The 20,659-nt window shown below is 49.3% G+C and overlaps 6 protein-coding genes across 6 annotated transcripts; 3 read left to right on the plus strand and 3 right to left on the minus strand.

The window, feature by feature from the left end:
• Window positions 1-863: 863 nt before the first annotated feature.
• On the plus strand, window positions 864-2,180 carry PFICI_02930 (uncharacterized protein; the record flags this gene model as incomplete). The annotated part of the gene is made up of 3 exons (XM_007831511.1): window positions 864-966; window positions 1,032-1,839; window positions 1,940-2,180. The coding sequence occupies 3 exons, from the start codon at window positions 864-866 to the stop codon at window positions 2,178-2,180; spliced, it is 1,152 nt and encodes a 383-aa protein (XP_007829702.1).
• A 1,478-nt stretch (window positions 2,181-3,658) lies between these two features.
• PFICI_02931 (uncharacterized protein) lies at window positions 3,659-6,681 on the minus strand (the record flags this gene model as incomplete). The annotated part of the gene is made up of 6 exons (XM_007831512.1): window positions 3,659-3,848; window positions 3,912-4,020; window positions 4,078-4,321; window positions 4,385-6,361; window positions 6,453-6,511; window positions 6,630-6,681. 6 exons carry the CDS (start codon window positions 6,679-6,681, stop codon window positions 3,659-3,661), a joined length of 2,631 nt encoding a protein of 876 aa, XP_007829703.1.
• Window positions 6,682-8,393: 1,712 nt separating this feature from the next.
• Window positions 8,394-9,947, plus strand: PFICI_02932 (Phosphoribosylaminoimidazole-succinocarboxamide synthase; the record flags this gene model as incomplete). Its single annotated transcript, XM_007831513.1, has 6 exons — window positions 8,394-8,461; window positions 8,588-8,699; window positions 8,774-8,806; window positions 8,952-9,162; window positions 9,329-9,695; window positions 9,791-9,947. The coding sequence occupies 6 exons, from the start codon at window positions 8,394-8,396 to the stop codon at window positions 9,945-9,947; spliced, it is 948 nt and encodes a 315-aa protein (XP_007829704.1).
• Window positions 9,948-10,918: 971 nt separating this feature from the next.
• PFICI_02933 (2-isopropylmalate synthase) lies at window positions 10,919-13,052 on the minus strand (the record flags this gene model as incomplete). The annotated part of the gene is made up of 4 exons (XM_007831514.1): window positions 10,919-11,101; window positions 11,162-12,739; window positions 12,809-12,953; window positions 13,045-13,052. 4 exons carry the CDS (start codon window positions 13,050-13,052, stop codon window positions 10,919-10,921), a joined length of 1,914 nt encoding a protein of 637 aa, XP_007829705.1.
• A 2,752-nt stretch (window positions 13,053-15,804) lies between these two features.
• Window positions 15,805-16,157, minus strand: PFICI_02934 (uncharacterized protein; the record flags this gene model as incomplete). Its single annotated transcript, XM_007831515.1, has 2 exons — window positions 15,805-15,978; window positions 16,032-16,157. The coding sequence occupies 2 exons, from the start codon at window positions 16,155-16,157 to the stop codon at window positions 15,805-15,807; spliced, it is 300 nt and encodes a 99-aa protein (XP_007829706.1).
• Window positions 16,158-16,833: 676 nt separating this feature from the next.
• PFICI_02935 (uncharacterized protein) lies at window positions 16,834-18,141 on the plus strand (the record flags this gene model as incomplete). Its single annotated transcript, XM_007831516.1, has 1 exon — window positions 16,834-18,141. The coding sequence occupies one exon, from the start codon at window positions 16,834-16,836 to the stop codon at window positions 18,139-18,141; it is 1,308 nt and encodes a 435-aa protein (XP_007829707.1).
• Between the last annotated feature and the right edge of the window lie 2,518 nt (window positions 18,142-20,659).

The following is a 20,659-nucleotide window of genomic DNA, read 5'->3' on the forward strand; positions in this document are numbered from 1 at the left end:
CAGGAATTGTCTTGTCTTGTATTAAGCTTTTTGTTTCCGAGATATGGGGGATTCGAAACTGCTGCTATGGTCTTTTACTTCTTCTCGCAAATCAGATTCATCGTGGTGATCAGATTTGCTAAGCGTTGGCAAGATTTACTGTGAATTAATTCAAACTAAGAAATGAAACTCTTCTTTGGCCTATTTTCCTTCCTTTGTCCGAGCACCATTCAACAACGCCTTGACTGTTTTGGGACTTGTAATCTGCTACTGAACTACATAGATCACGATAACCTCAGAGATGCCGGACAGCCGCTCACATAACGGTCAATAACGGTGCAAAGTTGATGCATCAAGCCAAGTTTTCTCCTCCGCTGAGATCTACCCGAAGGATCTTCTGTGCACGATCAAAACGCCGGGGGGTTCTCATGCCTACGTGTTTGAAGCTCTTGTTTCGGTTCCATCCCAACTTGCTATTGGCCATTTGTTAGTTGTAAACAAAAGATCTCGCACCACTTGCAGCCGACAAACACCCAGAGGCCCGTGAACATTGTTGGAATCATTGCGATTGGCTACACCATAGTCGTAGACAGCTCTCGGATATAACGACCGAACGCCAGGAGAACGACCACAAGCTGTCAACACCCTCGGACCGCCTCCACGATCCCCGGCTCGTGAACAGCCGACGGCTTGTCAACGCTTGGCAGGTCTGTTGATTTCCTGCAAAGCGTCATGACCACATGTAGATATATAAAGCTTGACAGTCCCCCCCATGCCTCCTTGCCTTCTCTCTGGGGGCTCGGGTTCGTTGAGCGAGTCTCCCATATTTTATAGTACTACTAATAATTACAACGCTGCTCGGTCGGCTTTTATTTTTCTTCAACATGTATCTTCGAAGCCTAATACCTGCTTTCGTAGTCGTTGTGGCTGCTGAGCCCATCACTAATATCCTATCCGCCAACAGTAACGAGCTCAGTACACTCACATGTGAGTGACATGAACTCCAATATTACGCCAAAATAAGGACATTTACTGATACGATATTTGCATAGCCTTATTGGGAACTGTCCCTGAGCTCACTAATGCTCTCTCCACGGCAAGAAACATAACCGTCATCGCGCCGAGCAATGCCGCGTTCCAAAAGGCCATGGCGGCCATGCCCGAGCTGGCCACCATGGTGAAGAACACGACGTTTCTCACCGACCTGCTCGAGTACCACGTGGTACAGGGTGTCGTCTCGTCATCCATGTTCTCCACGACGCCCCTGTTTGCGTCGACAGCCCTCCAGCTCCCCGTCTCGACTCCGGCAGGGGCAATAAAGTCCCAAAGGGTCGAGCTAATCAAGTCCAACGCCGACGCTCTCGTCATTTCGGGCTTCAAGCAGGCGTCGCGGGTGACGCAAGCCGACCTCTTTTTTGACGGCGGCGTTTTGCACATTGTCGACAGCGTGCTCGCCGTGCCCGAGGTGACTTCGGTCACGGCCCTGGACGTGGGCCTGACCTCGCTGGCCGGCGCCCTGGCAAAGTCCAACCTGACGAGCGGCGTCGACGCCCTGCGCGACGCCACCATTTTTGCCCCGTCCAATGCCGCCTTTGTCCAGGTCGGCAACGTGGTCGAGGCCGCCGGGCCCGATCTCCTCTCCGATGTCCTGGGCTACCATATCGTCACGGCGGGCGCCGTCCACAGCACCGAGCTCCTCCAGCGCGTCCGCGCCGCCGGCGGCAAAACCGTGGCGCTCAACACGCTCGAGGGCGGCACATTGGCTGTGAGGGAGGTTAATGGGCAGTTGTATGTCAATAATGCCAAGATTGCCCTGGCCGACGTCTTGACCCAGAATGGTGTCGTCCATGTTATTAATAAGTAAGTCTCTCTCTCTCTCTCCTCTTACCTTCCCCGTAACTCTTGGGTTTGGCGTTGTAAAAAGTCCAGTAGAGAGCTAATAATAATAATTTCTTGCCAGTGTTCTCAACCCTCACGCCACCACACTAGTTCCAGACGCCTCGAGAGCCACGCCCGTTGCGGATTTCGCGGGTGCCAGTGCCGTCAGAGAGGCCCCCTTTACCTCTGCCGTCTCGCCCACAACCACCATTGTGCCCGTCACCGTGGCCCAGGCCGCCGGCCAGCACGCGGCCATGCCTACGGTGGCAGCCCTTATGGGTGCCTTTGGAGCGGCGGCGGCGGCGGCGATTGTGAATATGTGATGGCTCGGTAATTCCTTTCACACTTTGAGCAGACCCAAATCTCTGCCTCTATGTATATACATTTCCTCATGTTTCAGATAAATCCCTAGAATACCCGGTAGAAAGCAGTAGACAAGTAAAGGGAAGGAAAAGCTTGGTGACGGCCAACGACATAGTAGACTCAACACAAATGTATATACCAGCCCATCAATGAATATTACCCATAGACTTTTGTTATCGGTAGCCTGAAGCCTGTGAATCACCTCCGCCATCCCTGATTCCAAAATTACTTGCTTCAAAATTACTGTCTTATTGTAAATGACGCTTGATTTAACAGGAACGCCTCCATTTGGCATGCAAATGCTCCGTATAAATACCTACCTTGCTAAGTCAATTCCTCCTCCGCTGCTGACCGAGTAACAAGCCTGGTCAGCACTACATGGTCAGTGTAGAAGACCACAGAGTATCCAGGATGCCCCTGAATACCACTCACCAATAGACTAGGTCAAAATCTTGGTATTCTAGAGTATGCTTGCTGGCTGCAAATGATATAGACTCTCCTGGTGCGAATCACTATCATGCGAAATACCTCTTCAAAAGGATACTGCCCATGGTGATAGAGATCCGCATCTTTCGTACGCTTTGCCGGTAATATTCTCGCTCACAAGGATTGCGAATAACACATATGCTCTCCGTTTACGAACAATACAAGGTGGGCAGGAAGGATTTTATTGTTTAAGCGCGGTAGCACTGCACTATAAGCACAGTTTCTCCGTCAGACCAAGTATGTGGCTCAGACTGTATCTAAACAATGATTCTTGCTGCAACACCATCCTTAGGAAGCGAGCCACAGCGTAGACGGCATATTTGGCAGCCCGAAACGCGCGGTGCTTTTCATCCGCTTCATCTTCCAACGCCCAGCAATGACAAATGACGTGGGTTAGGGGGGGTCGCAAGGGCGCTCACTTGAGCAAGCCCTGGGCATTGTCTACTTCTTTCATCTTCATCCACTACTCATCCTCATCCCGATTACATGACTTCGTGGCCTCTTTTGCTCGAGCAATGGGCGTACATGATATGTTCTTCTCTAAACCTGGTAGACGTAAATCTTATCGGCTGCTCTGCCGCGACCGAAACTCCGCAGCAAAGGAAGGGGATACATGGTGGGGTGAAATCAAGTGTAGGTGTATGCCGTGTAGTGTCTTGGGGTATGGGGGGTCAAAAGGGGTATTGCATTAAGGCAGGGGAATGGATTTATATACACATGTCTCATTCAGATGAGCGATGGACGATGGGGAGGGCGTAGAAAGGTAATTGATAGGTAGTGCCGAGCGTCATTGCCTTGTGATTCGCGAAGCCTTGATGTAGTAATCGGCTTGGCTGTCTTGACTGCGCTCGGAGTTGAGGCGTGTCTTGAGGGAGGCCATGACGGATGAGACCAATGGAATTCCATGAAACAGGTTCTGTAGGTGTCACACCCGTCATCGCGAATCACCTTCTCAAGGCTGTGCCATGACGGCTTGCTGACCACCAAGCTGGCGCTTAACCTGCTCCCGAGCCCATCGAGCAGTATCAATTGTGCGTGGCTGGAATTCGCGGTTGGTCTTGGTCTCCTTGATCATAGCAGTCAACCAATCCGAACGGAAAGCCTCGACCAGTTCACCACCGGGGTAAGCGTCGGCAATATCACTACAAAATGGCAGTGGTTAGCTATGTATATAGAGAAAACAGCCCGTAGCCGGGAATACGTACCCAATAACACCCATAGCAGATCGCATCAGGGCCTCACTACGGTTCATGTCCTGAGAGATGATGTTGAGAAGTTGGAAAATGGATTGCACATAAGGCTGAAGAGCTTGGGCTGGAGGAAAAGTTAGCAATTGAGCCAAAGTATTATTGGATGGAATAATGTGCGTACTCTTGTTGCTCATCTTCATGGCGCCAATGATGCCGCCCCAGGCGTCCATGATACCTTCTCTAAGAGAGATGACGTAGTCGTACATCTCATAGCTGCCGTCAGGGCTGGCAGTCACAGTTGCAGCCTGCTGCAGCACCTGAGCGACGACAGAGAGATATGTCTCGAAATGACCACCAATGGCGTTGGCGATATCACCAAAGCATTGCAGGATGGCTGGCTTGAACTGATTGCCCAGAGCGGGGCTCTATACATTTGGTCAGTCAACTCTGTTCAAAAGATATCACAAAAATAGGCAGATAATACGTACTCGGAGGTTGTTGAGTAGGTAGTTCATGAAGTTGTCACAGTAAGGCTGGCTGCGCTCGTTCAAGGAGCGGGTAATGTCACTCACGAGGCCAATAGCCATCGCGCACAGACTGGGCTCGTCGGCATTGCCCAAAGCATTGTACAGGAAAGGGGTGAAAGCATCCATGTACTTGGCAAAGTCCTCTTCCATGGCGTTGGCCAGGCCACTGATGGTGGCAAAGATAGCCTCCGGAACAGTCGACTTGCCAGATGTGTTGCTAAGGATCTGGAGGGAGACCTGCATGATGCGATCGCCCTGGGGAGCAATCTCCTTGTCCAAACGCTGGATAATGGATTGCAAGACAGTGTTCAAACTAGTCTTCATCTCTTCCAGAGCGATCTTGTCCTCAATGCTGACAACCTGGCTCTGCAGGGGGATCGTCTCCTCAAGACGCTTGATAATGACATCGGAAAGAGATGCAATAGCCGGGAAGCTGTCAGTAGCGGCATGCAGGACGAACGCACTGAGGACCTCGTAGGCAGTAGTGCGCACGGTAGTCTCGGCCTCGGGTCTGGCTGTTACATCGAGCAGGTTGGATACGCTGGCGTTAAAGTGAGGAGTGATGGGGTTTGCAGAAGCGTCCAGATCGCCAGAGAAACGCTCGGCCAGGTTCATCAAAGCCCAGCAGCAAGAGCTTGCCATCTTAGGATCGTTGACACCGGCAAAGAGGGCTCGGATGAGAGGATCAAGGTGAGTATTGGGGTCAATAGCCTCGGAACAGGCCTCAGTAATGCGACCAAGAGCGTAAGCAGTGGAATCCTTGACCATGGTGTTGCTGTCCTCCATCATGGTGATGAGGACAGGCAGAGCCTGCTTGACAATGGGCTCAAGAACCTTCTCCTCGGGACCCTCCATGATGGCACCAAAGGCAGCGACTGCAGCCTCGCGGAAGTGCCAATCGTCGTGACGCAGGTTTGCCTCGACAAACTGGATGACTGGGGGGATGATGTTGGCACCAACAGCCTGAGCATACAGCTGAAGACTCTGGTAGGCGGCTCGAGACAGGTTGTACTCGTCATCCGTCGCATCCTCATCCTGCTTGGTCAACAGGAGAAGCAGTGTCGGAACGACCTCGTTGGTCGCAACTCTTGCAAAGTTGTAGAAAGGTCGCATCTGATCCGAACTCTCGACCTGCGCGTTGTCTTCCTCGATGTTAATTTCCTCCTCGCAAACAGTACTCCAGAACTCAACGGCGAGCTTGGCAACATCCTCGTCGTCATTCTTCATTCCCAGAATAGTCAGACCAAAGAGGGCCTTCTCCATGTAGAAACGCATATTCTCGTAGTAGAGGCCCATGATCCTGTTAAGACAGCCAAAAGCGCCCTGCTGTATCCGCGAGTCGTCGGCTTGGGTAGCCTCGCAGACGACCTGCATAATGTAGTTGCGCTCTCCCTCGTGCTTGAAGTTGTTGCCAACAAACTCCAGCGAGTCACCGAGGGCAGAGATGGCCGACAAGCGGACCTCATTGTTGGTCTCCTCCTTGCGGGCGCCCTGGACGACGGCCGTGAGAATGGCATTGGAGTGGCTAATAAGCGCAGAGCGCAGCTCGGGATCCTGGCTTTCGCAGACGTAACCGATACAGGTCAGCGATGCCTGCTTCTGGTGTGGTGCTCCGCTGCTGACATTCTGGACCAAAGTGCCTAAAAGATCGGGCCACTCGTTTCGGGGAAGTTCGATTGTAGCAACGGAGGCGATGACCTGGGCAGCAGCCTGGCCAGCTTGTGAGTTAGTCGAGGATAGGGTTGTCAAAGCCAGAGACTTGACGCGCGTCTTGGTTTCGGCATCCGTCTGCTGAAGCCATTTTGCTTGTAGTTCCTGTTGTCTGGAGAACTCGCGAGCGCTAAAGGCGTTCTTGAGGGCGAGACCTGCCGCAACTCGAATTTGGCCCTCGGCGCTCTCGTCGGCTAGCGCCTGGACGAGAGTAGCTAGGTATAGGGGCTGTTGAGGAGAAGAGAGACGTTAGCAAAGGTGTAAGTTGGGAGGGGGGTAGTTTGTGATAATGGATCTTGGAGGGGGGGAAAAGACTTACAAAGTTGTTCTCAGAGGCCTGAGAGAGCTGTTGCTCGGCAGCAGTTCGCGTAGCGCTGTCTGTCGGAGGAGAAGAGGAGTCAGCGGAAAATGCAGCAATATCTCTAGGCCATCTGGGGGGAAGCAAAGGGAGGACTCGTGCCGGGGCAGCAGCAGCGCTGCATAGGAGTAGACGTACCAGGCGACAGCGAGTTCCTGAGGATGGTGTTGATATCCCCGTTTTCAGCCATGTTTGTTGACTTTTTTTCTTGGTTGCAGCCGCTGCGGGTGGCTCAAATTATGTCAAAGTGGTATCCTCTCTCCAGCGTGGGGTAAGTTGGCAGAGATGGATGCGGTCCGTTCCTCTCAAAACTGGGTGATGGGCGCAGGGCTCCAGAGAGGTATGTATCTAGTTGGTGATTGACAAACAATACCGTCGTGCCTGCCGATTCCAAAGGAGCGCCGTGGAAAAGGATCGTGGACAAGAGTGACGAAGAAGAATCTGTTCGTGGCAGATGGGGGAAAAGTGAAGGGCTCAAGAAGAAGAAGATGATGGTCGTTGATCGAGCCCTGGTTTTGGTCTGAAAGTGGAAAGGCCTTGTTCTCGTTGCTGGAGGGGCAGCTTTCGATTACTCTTAGCGGGCGGGCCTCTGTTGACTTTTGATTTTGCTCACCTTAGGTGCCAGTCAGTTTTCTCTTAGGTCTCTGGCCGGATTGGACCGCGACAATTTCGGACCTAAAAGCGGCTGCGGGGAGGGAGAGAGATGGACAACGACAATTTTTTTCTTCTTCTTTTCTTTTAACCCCCCTGTCTTTTATTTTCTTTTCTATTCACTTCTACTGTGCCCTCGATATGTCAACGGTCTTGGGGAACCTGAGTCAAATGTCCCTAAAACACCTAAACATGCACTTTGGCCCAAGCAGCCCGGCTAAAAAAAAAAAAAAACACTCCAAGTTTCTTCTAAAACCCTTCCCAAAGACGTATATTTCTACACATAACACAAATACCGTATACTAGATTATAAAGAGCTCAACTGCCCCTTGAGCTTCTGCTCATTTCCCCCATTTTATTTGGTTAAGAAGTCGTGAATTAAATGTATTTTGATTTTGATGTGGATTAGCTTTTTGAGTGGCTCACGTCTGAATCTGGCGTGGCAAGGCTGTGGCTGACAGTGCACGGACATTTTTTGTGTATAGAAACTGGCCTTGGTGGGTTTAGGCAGGAAACTTGGAGGGGGTTTTTAGCCAGGCTGGGCCCAAGGCAGAGAAGAAGACGGTGAACAATCAGACAAGACCCCGAGAATGGGCGACTCACAGTGCATCTACATGATCGGCTTACGTTCCGGTACATGCGGAGGTAGGTACTGGGCGCTGGGAAGCAAAACTAGGCTCCCTCCTCCCACCATCCCACATATTGCAGTAAATTGCATACAGCCAGTCACCGACGAGTTCCGTGGTGAGGCACATGCAATTTCCTCGTTTGACAGAGCCTCAGTCGCTGGACTCCCGGTCTTCACCTTCTTCGTCCGCCCCTATGATAGTTTGACACCTGTGGGTGAAAACCCGCCCTTTTGTGATTTCCCATGCATCCAGAGGCACGCCATACATGTGTCTCTCCTCTCCTCAATTCAAAACTTAACTGTTTTTCTCATCCATAAATACCTATTTGCATAGTGTTGAATGTGGTAGGCTGCATACCTCTATTGCCCCAGGCGCCTCAACCCCATCATGGGGCTTTCAAATGTTGTGACTGAGTCATCTGGGCCCCAGCCGTCCTAAGTCGGGTACCTATCGGATAACGCTTTTACTTTCTTCCTCGGCCTAAAATGCTTCAATATGCATTTGCTCACAGCGCTCGCTCATAACAATGCAAAGAATTGCTAGTTAAGATATTCACGGCTTGAGCTTCGCGATCGATTGCCAGAATTTCGTTCACTCGAGACAGGAGGCGTAAAAAAAAAATATGGCTCCCCAGGGTCTCTCAACGATTAATCTGACGTCATTGCCCAAGCGCGCCGAGGGTAAAGTCAGGTAGGTAATATGATGAGCCTTCAAAAGCTCTACAGGGGTGGCCGCATGGCAACGCCATAGACCTCATTCGCGATTGGGAAAGGGAAAAAATTTGAGAGAAGATACTAAAGTTTGGTTGCTTCCCAGAAACCTGTACGATGTCGACGAGAACACGCTTCTTTTCGTCACCACCGACCGTATTTCTGCCTACGATGTCGTGATGAACAATGCCGTGCCTTACAAGGGCGCTATCCTGACGGTATGCTATAGCCTGCTTGACACAATTTTTTTTATTTTTTTCCCCAGGCCACTCTTGCTGATGTGTCAATATAGCAAATAACCAAGCACTGGTTCAGCGTACTAACTGTAAGATCTCATCGTTATATCACATCTTCTTATTTCCTTTCCCAACTACAAATTCCTGGCGGGTTTAGTCTTTTCTCAATTGCCATCAATGACATTCTTCATACCCTCCCAGCCATTATGCTACTGACCAAGATGATGGAAATAGGAAAGAGTTCCTGGCTTGAAGACGCATTTCATCACCACTGATGTGCCAACATCGCTCACTCCCGAGGAGGCTGCTGAGATAAAGGACCGGAGCATGGTCGTCCGCAAGCTCGAGGTCGTTCAGATTGAGGCAATTGTTCGCGGCTACGTGACCGGTTCTGCCTTCAAGGAGTACCAGAAGTCCCAAACTGTTCACGGTATCAAGCTACCTGGTAAGCACAATAATATTTCTCATGTGTCCCCTTGTGTGCTACGGACTTCCTATGGATCCACACTTCTGTTTGACATGGTTCTCGTACCGCCTGGACGGAGAGAGGAGTTCCCCACGAGGTATTCGACGGACTGTAAAACAGACAAGGAACTGACTCTATTCTTCAGCCGGTCTACGGGAATGCGATGCTATCCCTGATGGTCCCATCTACACGCCGAGCACCAAGGCACCGCTAGGCCAGCACGACGAGAACATCTCGCCTCAGCAGGCCAAGGAATATTTGATCAAGCAATACCCCGGCGGCAAGGGTGAGAAGATTGCCGACCGCATTGCCGAGCTCGCAGTGCAGATTTTCAAGGCTGGCCAGGAGTACGCAGCCGAGCGCGGTATCATCCTCGCTGACACCAAGTTCGAGTTTGCGCTCGACCCCGAGACGGGCGATATTATCCTGGCTGATGAGTGTCTTACTCCCGACAGCTCTCGATACTGGCCCAAGGACAAGTACGAGCCCGGCCGTGACCAGGAAAGCTTCGAGTGAGTATTTCCTACTGTTTATTTCTCTACGAATCTAGATGGCAGAATAGTCACTCCAGTGACGAAGTGATGAGGCATACTAACACATGGAACAGCAAACAATTCCTGAGAAACTACCTGACCGAGAACGGCCTCAAGGGTAAGCCTAACGTCACAGTGCCGGAGGACATTCTGGCTGCCACTTCGGAGCGCTACCAAGATGTGTTTGAGCGCCTGGTGGGCAAGAAGCTGCAGGACGTGATCAAGGCATAAGAAAAAAGAAATCCACACATTTGTGAGATAGATGAGCGTGGAGGTAAGCATTGAAATGTCCTCCTGCCTGTATTTTCGTAAGCCTTCTATCTACTAGACGAATGCAATGCAATCAGCATCTTCCGTGATATGCTGGATCACCCTTATCCATCTTTGAGCATATGCCCATCGGAATCCTTCTCCGTTAGTTGCTCGTAGAGTCATGTCAATACCATTCCTTCATCAACAAAATGACCATAATGCTTGGGATTATGCCCACTGACTCCGTTGTTTCCTATGATCTTCTCGACGCTTCTGGTGCAAACTAGATGGTCCCAAACCTCTGTGAGTCTCCCAGGCTTGACTGAGCCAACTAGCTTCCCACCATCTACCAGATTAGAGGAATCCACGATCTCAGTGCTCCTCGTCGCGAGCCAGCAGCCACAGTATCCACAGACGGAATGGCACCACTTGCACTGTGTATAGTGGCGGACTACCTGTACCGATCTCAAGTGCTACCTGCCATGCCGGTTTGAAACTCACTGGTAGTTGCCCAATGGAAAAAGGAAGAAAAAAAAAAAGTAAGTCACATTACTCACCACCTTGATGAATAACCCGCACTATACATATTTTGTCAAATGTTCATATGAACCAGTCAGTGACTAGTGCATATCTGAACTAATAACTGTCCCTTGAGCAGAGGACAACCTGCCAATCTGCCTGCATTTCTTCAACGTGGTATATGAAAGTAATATCTATATAAAAGTCATTTGGGACACCAACAGCAGGATTTTGGGTACATCATCTCTATGTGTGCATTTCTTTATTAATATCACTTTTGGCTATTGTACTCCAGGTTAACTCCCTATATGAATGTCAAGGACCAAATTTGCATTTAATGGCTGACATGGCGAGCAATTTTTTGTAAAGATACCCCCACATGATCGATTTTCCAAGTCAAAAGTTCAACGACTTTCATGCATTTTAGTTGTTTACAAGCCATTGGTCTTGGCCTCAAGGCCGTTGACAACCTCAGATGGGGTACCATTTGTGCCATTTGTGCCATTCGTCGCATGAGGTGCCTGGATACCGCCGTCGAGGTCCAGCTCGCGGCTGAGAGTACGGCGCGGCGCAGTCTTTGAGGCAATCGGGCTTCCTGGCCGGCTCAGGACGAACTATTGGAAAAAAAGATCAGTAACAGTGTCATCAAGATAGGGCTGCGCGTAGAGACTTACGTTGCTTGCTGCACTCAAAAGGGCAACCAGAGAGCTTTGGACAACATCCTCGTGGATACCAACACCCCAGACCTTTTGAGGAGTGCCGGATGCGGTACACTCAATGTAGGTAGCAGCCTTGACATCACGACCCTCGCCAATGGCGTGCTCCTTGTAATCGGCCACGTCCAAGTCGATTCCAATACCTTTGAGGGCATTGGCCAAAGAGGAGATGGGTCCGTTACCACGGCCGCGGAGCTTGTACTCATGACCATCAATGGAGATCACACCTTCAAAGACACGACCGAGGTTCTTGGTGTCTTGCGTCTTGCCCTCTGCTGGAGGAGCTGGCGAGGCAGATCTGTCGACGGAAATGGAGTAATCAATAATGTTGAAGCGGGGGTGGTCCTTCAAGAAATAAGTCTCCTCAAAGAGATTCGTGATCTCATCGGACAAGAGCTCTCTGCCAAGCTCGTCGGCGCGCTTTTGGACGACCCTGCTGAAGGCTACTTGCAAGCCACGAGGGAGGTCAAGCTCAAGCTTGCGGAGGATGATCCAGGCGCTACCACCCTTTCCACTCTGCGAGTTGACACGAATAACTGCTTCGTAGGTACGGCCAATATCCTGGGGATCGAGAGGAAGATATGGAACCTCCCAGTGGCCGGCCGCATCACCTCCCTTTTGCTTGCGCACGTTGAAGCCCTTCTTGATGGCGTCTTGGTGAGAGCCACTGAAGGCACATACGACAAGGGAACCTCCGTAGGGCGCACGCGGGTGGATAGGGATCTTGTTGCAAAGCTCTACCGTGTCAATTACACGGCCCATGTCGGAGAAGTCGACATTGGGGTGAATTCCTTGCGTGTACAAGTTCAATGCAAGAGTGACCAGGTCGACATTACCGGTGCGCTCACCGTTTCCGAAGAGACAACCTTCTACACGATCGGCACCAGCCATCTGAGCCAGTTCGGCGGCAGCAACGGCGCATCCGCGGTCGTTGTGCGGGTGCAGAGAGACACAGACCTTCTCCCGCTCGGTAATTCCTGTGCAGAAGAACTCGATCTGATCGGCGTAAACGTTGGGCGTGGACATCTCGACTGTCGCGGGGAGGTTGAAGATGATGGGGTTCTCCTTTGTTGGCTCCCAGGCAGCCTTGACGGCCTCGCATATCCGAATGGCGAACTCGGGGCTGGTGTCCGAGAAAGTCTCGGGGCTGAATTCGAAACTCCATTCGGTGCCAGCTTGCGACGGATCGTCCTTTGTGATGGATCTGGCGTACTTGGTGCACTTGACTGCCAAATCAATGCTCTCCTCCTCGGTGAAGCCAAAGATGATGCGACGGAAACATTCGCTCGTGGCCAGGTAGATGTGAAGAATGGCCTTCTTGGCACCCTTGAGGGAGTCAACGGTTCGGCGGATAAAATCCTCCCGGCACGGGGAGAGGACCTGGATTGCGACGTCGTCGGGTACGACACCGGGGGTCTCGATCAAGCGTCTTGTAAAGTCAAAGTCGGTTTGCGAAGCCGAAGGAAACGAAACCTCAATCTCCTTGTAGCCGAGGTCCACCAGCATCTTGAAAAACCTCCATTTCTCCTCGCCGTTCTGCTTTCTCGTTAATCACTTGGCCTAGTAGCTCGAGAACTCGGCTGGTATAATTTTTCGGTGACTGACCATGGGGTCGACCAGACTCTGGTTACCGTCTCTCAGGTCGGTTGCCAGCCATCGCGGCGGCTTGTCGAGGGTCTTGGACGGCCATTGGCGGTTGGGCAGCTGAAGAGGTACAAACTTTTTGTACTTCTTCGAGGGATCCTGGAGCCTGGACAAATTCAATTGACCATGTCAGCGCCACATGCATTGAAAATAAGAAGACCGTGTTCCAAGACATGTATGCAACGGCAACGACTTACATAGGCATGGTTGTGGGTCTCTGGTCCTACGCGGGACAAAGTTCACGATGTGGGTAGGTTGGATATTGGCCGGTAACGCAGCTGTACCGGGTGGTGGAGGGGTCGTTCGTCACTGACAGACAGTCTTGGGAAGCACAGGGTCCAAGAAGCTGTTCTGTCGTCGGTCGGGTATAGTTTTGGTTTGACGAACGTGGGGGAATAGAGAAGAAGGATCAAAAGAGTCAAGTTTGGAGAGAATGCAGAGGAAGTGCGAGCATAAGTAAGATATTGAACAGTGACAATGAGTCAGAAAAGATATTCTCAGACCCAGAGCAATTCCTTCCGCCTTGCCCAGCTTTCGAAACTTTTTTTTTTTCCACCAAAGGTCACCCACCGCACACAAGCCTTCAGGCGCCGCCGCCGACCAACCCCACACTCCGAACTCGCGCCCAGTAATGTACTATAGCTCCGATTGAGGGGCCGATGCAATGCGACGAATGCCGTTGTTGTGTCCACTTATAGCGGCTCAAAGTGAAGGATATTTCTTCTAATTATCTCTCTATCTTGTATTTTTGTTAATTGAGAGTCTTGTGGTGATTCTTGTAATTTCAATTGCCCAAACAGATGACGGCATCGCACGTTATTTGTCAGGTAACGTGGTGCATCTGGAAGGGAAGGGGGGTCATCGGCTGTCACCCGTCGGCAGGGGACTGTACTACATACACTACACCACTACTGTACGGCCGTACGTCACACTTGTGGAAACTGAAAGTCCCCCCTCCGACATTGTCAAAGGAGGACCGATCCCTAGCTAGGCCTTTCTTAGTCATTCAGAAACAGACAACTATGGTTGGTTGAATAAACCATGATTATGTGCCGACTTCATCTAGGCGCATTTCAATATACGCCACAGCTTGCCAGTACAAGATATCTTCAAGTCCCTCGCTATATAGCTGAATTAGCACATTGTCTAGAGAGACCAAACAAAACCAACAGCGGGCGACCACGGGAATGCGACCCTCTCCGAATCCCCTAACTCGAGCAATGGCAAAATCTAGCAGAACCTGTACATGATTGCATGGTAATGTAATGTCGTACAAGAAAAGGAGAACGACACCGCATATAGATGGCACGGACCTAGCTTGTGACTCAGGAGCATATTCACAGGTGCATGGGTGGGTTACCTGTGGTATAGAGCAACACGCTTAAATTAGGTCATCAAGTAACACAGGCCAGGAACCATTTTGTCAGTTCGGGATGTTTAATAGTCGGTCACAATGACCATGTCGCTTCAAGAAACACGCTGTATCATCACGGCGTGGAAGACATGTCTAGCAACTCGCTGGGTGGACTGGCCGACCATGAAATGATAGAAAAGCCACTTACCACATGTCCTAGTACATGGTATCATCACAAGTCCAATGATGTCTGGGTTCCAGCAGTTGCCGATAACTCGCATCTTGAATCTTGGTCTTTGCATTCATAAAAGTGCATGCTGTACTACCTACCTAAGGTATCTAAATAGGGTACTGTAGCATCAATCTAGCGGAACATATAATTGACGAAAAAGATACACTTTCTTGGCAACCAGGTATATCACACCGCACAAGCATACTAGCTTATCCCACCTTCAACCAAAAGTTCGACTGAGACAGTATTTCGAATTTTCGACTTGACGGTCACGCCAGCGCTTAGGGAATTATATCTGACTATACGAACAAAGCAGGATCTAACGAGCACTTGGAAGCATTTGCTAACAGGCTGCATGAAAATTATTGCATCTGTATCATTATCGTAACCCTCCTCCTTGCCGAGCATATGTCAATTTGAAGTTCTTGCCCCCAAGTCCATAGTTGTCGCACGCGACTCGCTACAATATGGTAGGTCTATGTCCAAACCAAAAGCCAATAAAACCAAAAGGCAATGCCCTGATACTGCTTCCAACATTTCTACATGTAAAAGGTTGCTGGTGCGGCAGGCCGAGGTTTGAAACATTGTGGACAAGAGGAATCAAACTCCCAGCTATTGTTGGATCCGGGGCAATTTGGCTGCTTGGGTCAGTCTCGCCGTCTATTAGAGTGAAGCTCGTTGGCATCTTACACAAATCCATCTCAGGCCGCCTCCATGACCTCCCAGCGCAGGCAATCGAAGACGGTTGCAAAGACCCATTATGCACAAGAGCTGAACCAATCGAGACGCGCCTAGAACTGCTAAGCAGGAACCTGCAATCTAGATATGTCTTGGTGTAGCCTCGTCAAATATTGGAACTGCCGAAGGAGGCAAAGGAGTGGGCCCAGGCTGCTCGCAGTGTTGATTGTGTTCGAGGGAATCTTCTGACTGTTCTTTTCGTAGATAGTGCAGCGGAGAAGTTGAGAGCTTGAGGGGCGGGGGAGCGTGTTACAATCTCACAAACATAGAAGCGCGTGGAAGCCACATAGCCTTGTCCAATCAATACCCTGCCCGCATGTATCATGCTGAGAAGGCTGGGTCTTATTCGTTGCCTTTTGAGGTGTCTTAGAAGATTTGATGCTTGCCTCGCCAGAGATAATCGCGGGAGTGAAAGGTACGATATGATATTGTATAGGTAGGGGTATTTAAAGTACAAAGCTGAGACTTGGATCCCAAGTGCAATGAGATTGCTCTCGACACTTACTTGGATGAGGCGCGATAAAATCTGGAACGCCCCTTGGCATCCAAACCATGATATACTCCTCTTGATAACTTCACTTTCAATAACTCCATGTAGACAAAGGAAATCTCCACTCCCAGCCATGAAACTGCCTAAATCAATAATTCATTCAACAGACTAGCCCTGATGGTAGCTGCATCTGTGGTATTGCCTTTAGGAACAAGGACTGGTCCTGCAACGGTTTTTGGTGCGTGCTTTTTGAGGGTAGATATTGTAGTCTGATTGTTGACCTGGACTTGCAGATTGTGCTCTCCTGCCGTTGTCATCTAACAGTCTGTTTTAGTTCAGTACTGAGCCAGAAAACTTTTCTATCACTTACCCCCTGCATATCAAGTCGGAAGTTGGTGTCAGAATACATTTTGCCTGGCGCAGTCGGAAGGGCCTCTAGTACGCTATCAGGAATATTGTTGATAAACTCCTTAAGGGATTTGTTTGCTTTCCCCATGGTGTTTTTTTTTTGGTGGTCTCAAAGGAGGCAAAATCTAATGAGGAGTAAGAAGATTAGGTTCATAAATATGAAAGATAAAGAATTAGATCATTCAAAAGTCTTCATCAACCTTTATATAGAATGCTAACAATCTCATGTTGAGTGACCCCTTGATACACACATTACAACAAGCACTATTTATAGCACTTGAAATAAATAACCGCCGAGCCTGTATAACCGCTGATGGCTACCCCACTACAGCCCACTAACCCGACCATCCTTCCCCGACCATCCTATTGGTCAGTTATGTACGCATTCACATTTGTTTTGGCTGTACGAGCGTAGACCTGATGGCTTTCTAGCTTTGTGAATAGATATAATCGCAATCTGTCCTGTGCGTGGCAAAGACCTGTTTCCGTGTAGTGACCTGACGCCTACAGTAGCAGATCGCAAGTGCGGGGTATTGCCAGATACGTGGGCGCTTACCACCAACCAATCAATCATGTGATTAGTCCACCTGGCAACCGTAAAACTTTGGGTAAAATTCCTCTCCACGAAGGCATCTTCATTAGCCGTCCGGTGCCATATTAGTAGAGATCTTTCAGAGCTTGATCTCATATCGCGAACAGGATCGAAGCCTTTCAGCTTGCAACTCAACTCAACTTAACTACAACCTTGTGATACTGCATTGGAGATGTCACGGGGAAGCCAGGATGGGCTGGCGTGGGAGGAAACGCTTTTCGATCTCGTGCCTCGCTGGACTCGAGAGCCATCAATTGAGGCGATCGAGAGAACATGCCGTCAGAAACTCAATATTGGTTCCGAGGATACCTGTGCCGTTTCTATGTTTGCGTCTGGCGCCTTCAATAAGCTCTTTATGGTCACTTATGCCGATCAATCGGCGTTGATGCGAGTTTCTCTACCGGTCTATCCGCATATCAAAACACGCAGTGAGGCAGCCACTTTGCGATGGGTGCGCGAGAATACCAAAGTCCCCGTTCCTCAAGTGCTCGCATTTGAGGACAGCAATGACAACGAAATCGGCTTTGAGTGGATATTGATGGACCTTATACCGGGGTCTCCAGCTCACAAGCGATGGCGCACCATGTCAATGAAGCAGAAAGAAGACTTCACAACAAAGATGGTGGAATTTCAGGCAGATCTATTCCGCCTCGGTCGTCCCGAGTCCACGTTTAGCGGCATAGGGACCCTGAATTTCGAGACAAAAGAGCAGGACTCTGAAGGGGTTTCGACGTCAATTATTCCTGGCGAACTCGTCTCTCACTCGTTCTTCATGGGAGATCACCTGCACTACGATGTTGCGAGGGGACCTTTCCTCTCTAGCTATGACTGGTTAAGCTCAGAGCTGAAAATCATCATACTTGAGCAGGAGACAGTTATCGAAAAGGCAGAAGACGAAGACGATAAAGAAGACGCCGAGGAAATTCTCACATCGGCCCGGAAACTACTTTCCCTCCTCCCCAAGATCTTCTCGCCTACTCAGCCTGGCGCAGAGGCGACTGTCATCTACCACGATGATCTAAATCTTTGGAACATTCTTGTCGATTCTCAGGGAAGCATCACAGCTGTTGTAGATTGGGAGTGCGTCTCGGCACTGCCGATCTGGATGGCTACCAGGATGCCCAAGTTCCTGACCGACTCAAGCCGAGAGGAGGAGCCAAAGCGGGATGAATACATGGACGAGACAGCCTCGGACTCGGCGGAACGAGAGAAGAGTAGTGATCCAAATCTTCTCGACAACGAAGGCAAGGATGATTTGTATTGGATACACAGAATGGAGTGGGAAGTCACACAGCTGCGAAAAGTCTATTCAACGAAAATGAGGGAGCTCTGGCCGGACTGGCCGCTGGAGGAGAGCAATCTCAAAGTCGACTTTTATGAAGCAGTCTTGCAATGTGCTGCTGGAATCTTTCTGAAACAGGTGGATAAGTGGGCTGATGGCAAAGAGAGTGGCCAAAGCCTACGATTAACGGATGTTTAGATACTCCCATCACAAATGTATCATACTGCCTGCCTGCATTAATCCAACTTTGTGCAATAAGAATCAAATTCATAAGTGAATGAGTAAAATGGTAGTAATTGCAATAATAAATGTGTTATTAACACTGTCATGTTGCACACTTACAACGGGACTGAGCCTCATGTATAGGGTATGATATGTGTGATTGTATAGGTAATCTACCCGATCCAACGTTTAGTGGAATCAGTAGTTGTGGGCTGGGAACAAGCGCAAAAAATTAGCGGGGTTGTAGCGGGTGCTGCCGCTTTAGGTACCTAACCTAGTAGCTTGCTCAGGCATAGATCTGGCTGTCTTCGATGCGAACACTTTTTAATTTTTTTGGTAGAGAAGCGGAGGGTCCTAGAACAAGTAGTGCTCCTGCCTGCCAATGACGTCAAGTAGCAAGTCTGTTCAGTTTCGACATCAAGGGAACATAAAACGGACTGTGCAAGGAGCGACTCGTACAGGGGATGTAATCGCGAGGCATACCCTTCAAGCATGACGGCCAAGCACCTCATCGATCGCCCGGTACCCCCCACATGGAAAGCATCGTTAGCAACCGCATGAGCGAGAGGCTCAAAAAGTAAGATGTACGGCACGGTACAAAGGTCACACATGTGGCGAGAGCTAGGATCACAACGCCAAAACTCACTTCTCATCCTGGTTTTTAACACATGCACATTCCAAGGATTTGTGTCAACGGATTCAACTTTCTCGTATGAAGTGGCGTGGAGATGAGAAGACAACAAGGCTGGGAAAAGTTGGCGGGGGAAACGGGGGTTCAACGTTAAAAGTTTTTGTCTTGAAGCATTGCATTGGCTAGAGATAGATGGAAGTGAAGAGTGCAAGTCTAAAGCTCGTTTTACGCTCAATTGTTAGGAGTCGGAATTTGAAGTTTTATGGGTAGAAGCCACCCCGATTATGATTTACATCGTCTTAAACCTTTAGCAATATAAATCATCCGATGTGATGAATTCCAAGCTGGTACAGAAACACTAGAATGACTGAACAAGCCATTGGGTCTGTTTGTCTTTTAGATCCTCGTAAGATTTAAGGCATCGGAGGTGTATTTTGCGGCATGAGGATTTAGGTTATGCTGTCAGCACAGTTACCCTCAACTTACGTGGTCGATTTAATGTTACCGTTGGCCATGTTGCAAAAGCTTGTCCTAACTCTTTTACCATTATGTAGCTCAAAATATGAGTGGAAAACATTTGAGCATAAAACCTTACATAGTCAGCGACTGGCACCAAGACAACAACAGTACGGATTTGTTTATTCTTTGAATTGTTTCTTCTTCTTTTCTTTTTGTTTTGAAGAGGTCGGGGTGCCCCATATAAAGTTATATTCAAGTCCCTCTTCTTGTGTTTCCCAACTCCTAGAGTGCCTTCATTCAAACATATTCCATCATAGCTCCCTCGCCAAGAATACCAAATATGAAACTGCTACCAATTGTACTCATTGGTGCTTATTGCGCCAAAGAGATCCTTGCCGAGTGTTGTCCATCGGATGGCGTCGACAGGTGTGATGATCACACACTCGGAACGCCTTGTTGCGGTCACGGGAAGTGTAATGTGTTTTGTTGCGCATGCAAAAATGGTGAGCATTTCTATCTGTGTACTAGCTTTTGGCACCTAATGGAAATTGTCAGGTTGCAGACGTCAGAGGAGCGTGTTCGAATCAGAAAGCTTCCAAAGCATCATCGACAAACCGACCACCTTTGGTTCGGAATCCAATCACCCTGCCTGCTCTTACGACACAACTTTTGAGGGGATTGATACCGATAATGACAATATCATCAGTCTCTCAGAATATCTGGTCTGGGTGGCTGGTACCAACCCTGGAGCAGTAGCTAACTCTACAGCACTCGGACTTTGGATTGACTGGTTTTACCGGTACGTTGAGATATGATTATTCTTTGTGATCAGGCTGTATGTGTCAAACTCTTTCTAACAAGAAAACATGGGCAAATAGTTTCGACACGGACGGTGATGGCAAGCTACACTTTGATGACATGCACTTCCCGTCCAAATAAGGGGGTTGTTTCGGACGTAGAGGGGGTTCAACAAGGTATGGTGAGACCTCAACGTCTCGTGGAACAGCCTATATTCCAAATGTTGCTCTACATATCAGTAAAAGCGAATAATAGTGTGTCGGCTAGAAAAGATCTCTCAACAAGGTCTATTATAGGAATATAAATTGGTTTCATTGGTTTCAACGCCTAGAAAACATGATGTAGAGTATGGATTGACGTCAAGTATGAAGTAATCTTACTGTATTTACTTTCATGATACAATAATATGCAATAGAAATGCCGCTCAACTGCTATTGTGAATATTGATTTTATACGTCTTCTTTCCACCAAAAGATGTCTAGTAACAACAATATGGGTACCATTGCTATTGATGAGAGTAACCGATCCAGCTACGACTTGCTCATTCAGGATAAAAGCATCCAAGAAGATGTGGTCAGTGGGTCTCCCTGGGATATGCCGCTTGAC

This window comes from Pestalotiopsis fici (genome assembly GCF_000516985.1).
Source record: "Pestalotiopsis fici W106-1 unplaced genomic scaffold PFICI_Scf_2, whole genome shotgun sequence".
Lineage (NCBI taxonomy): Eukaryota > Fungi > Ascomycota > Sordariomycetes > Amphisphaeriales > Sporocadaceae > Pestalotiopsis > Pestalotiopsis fici.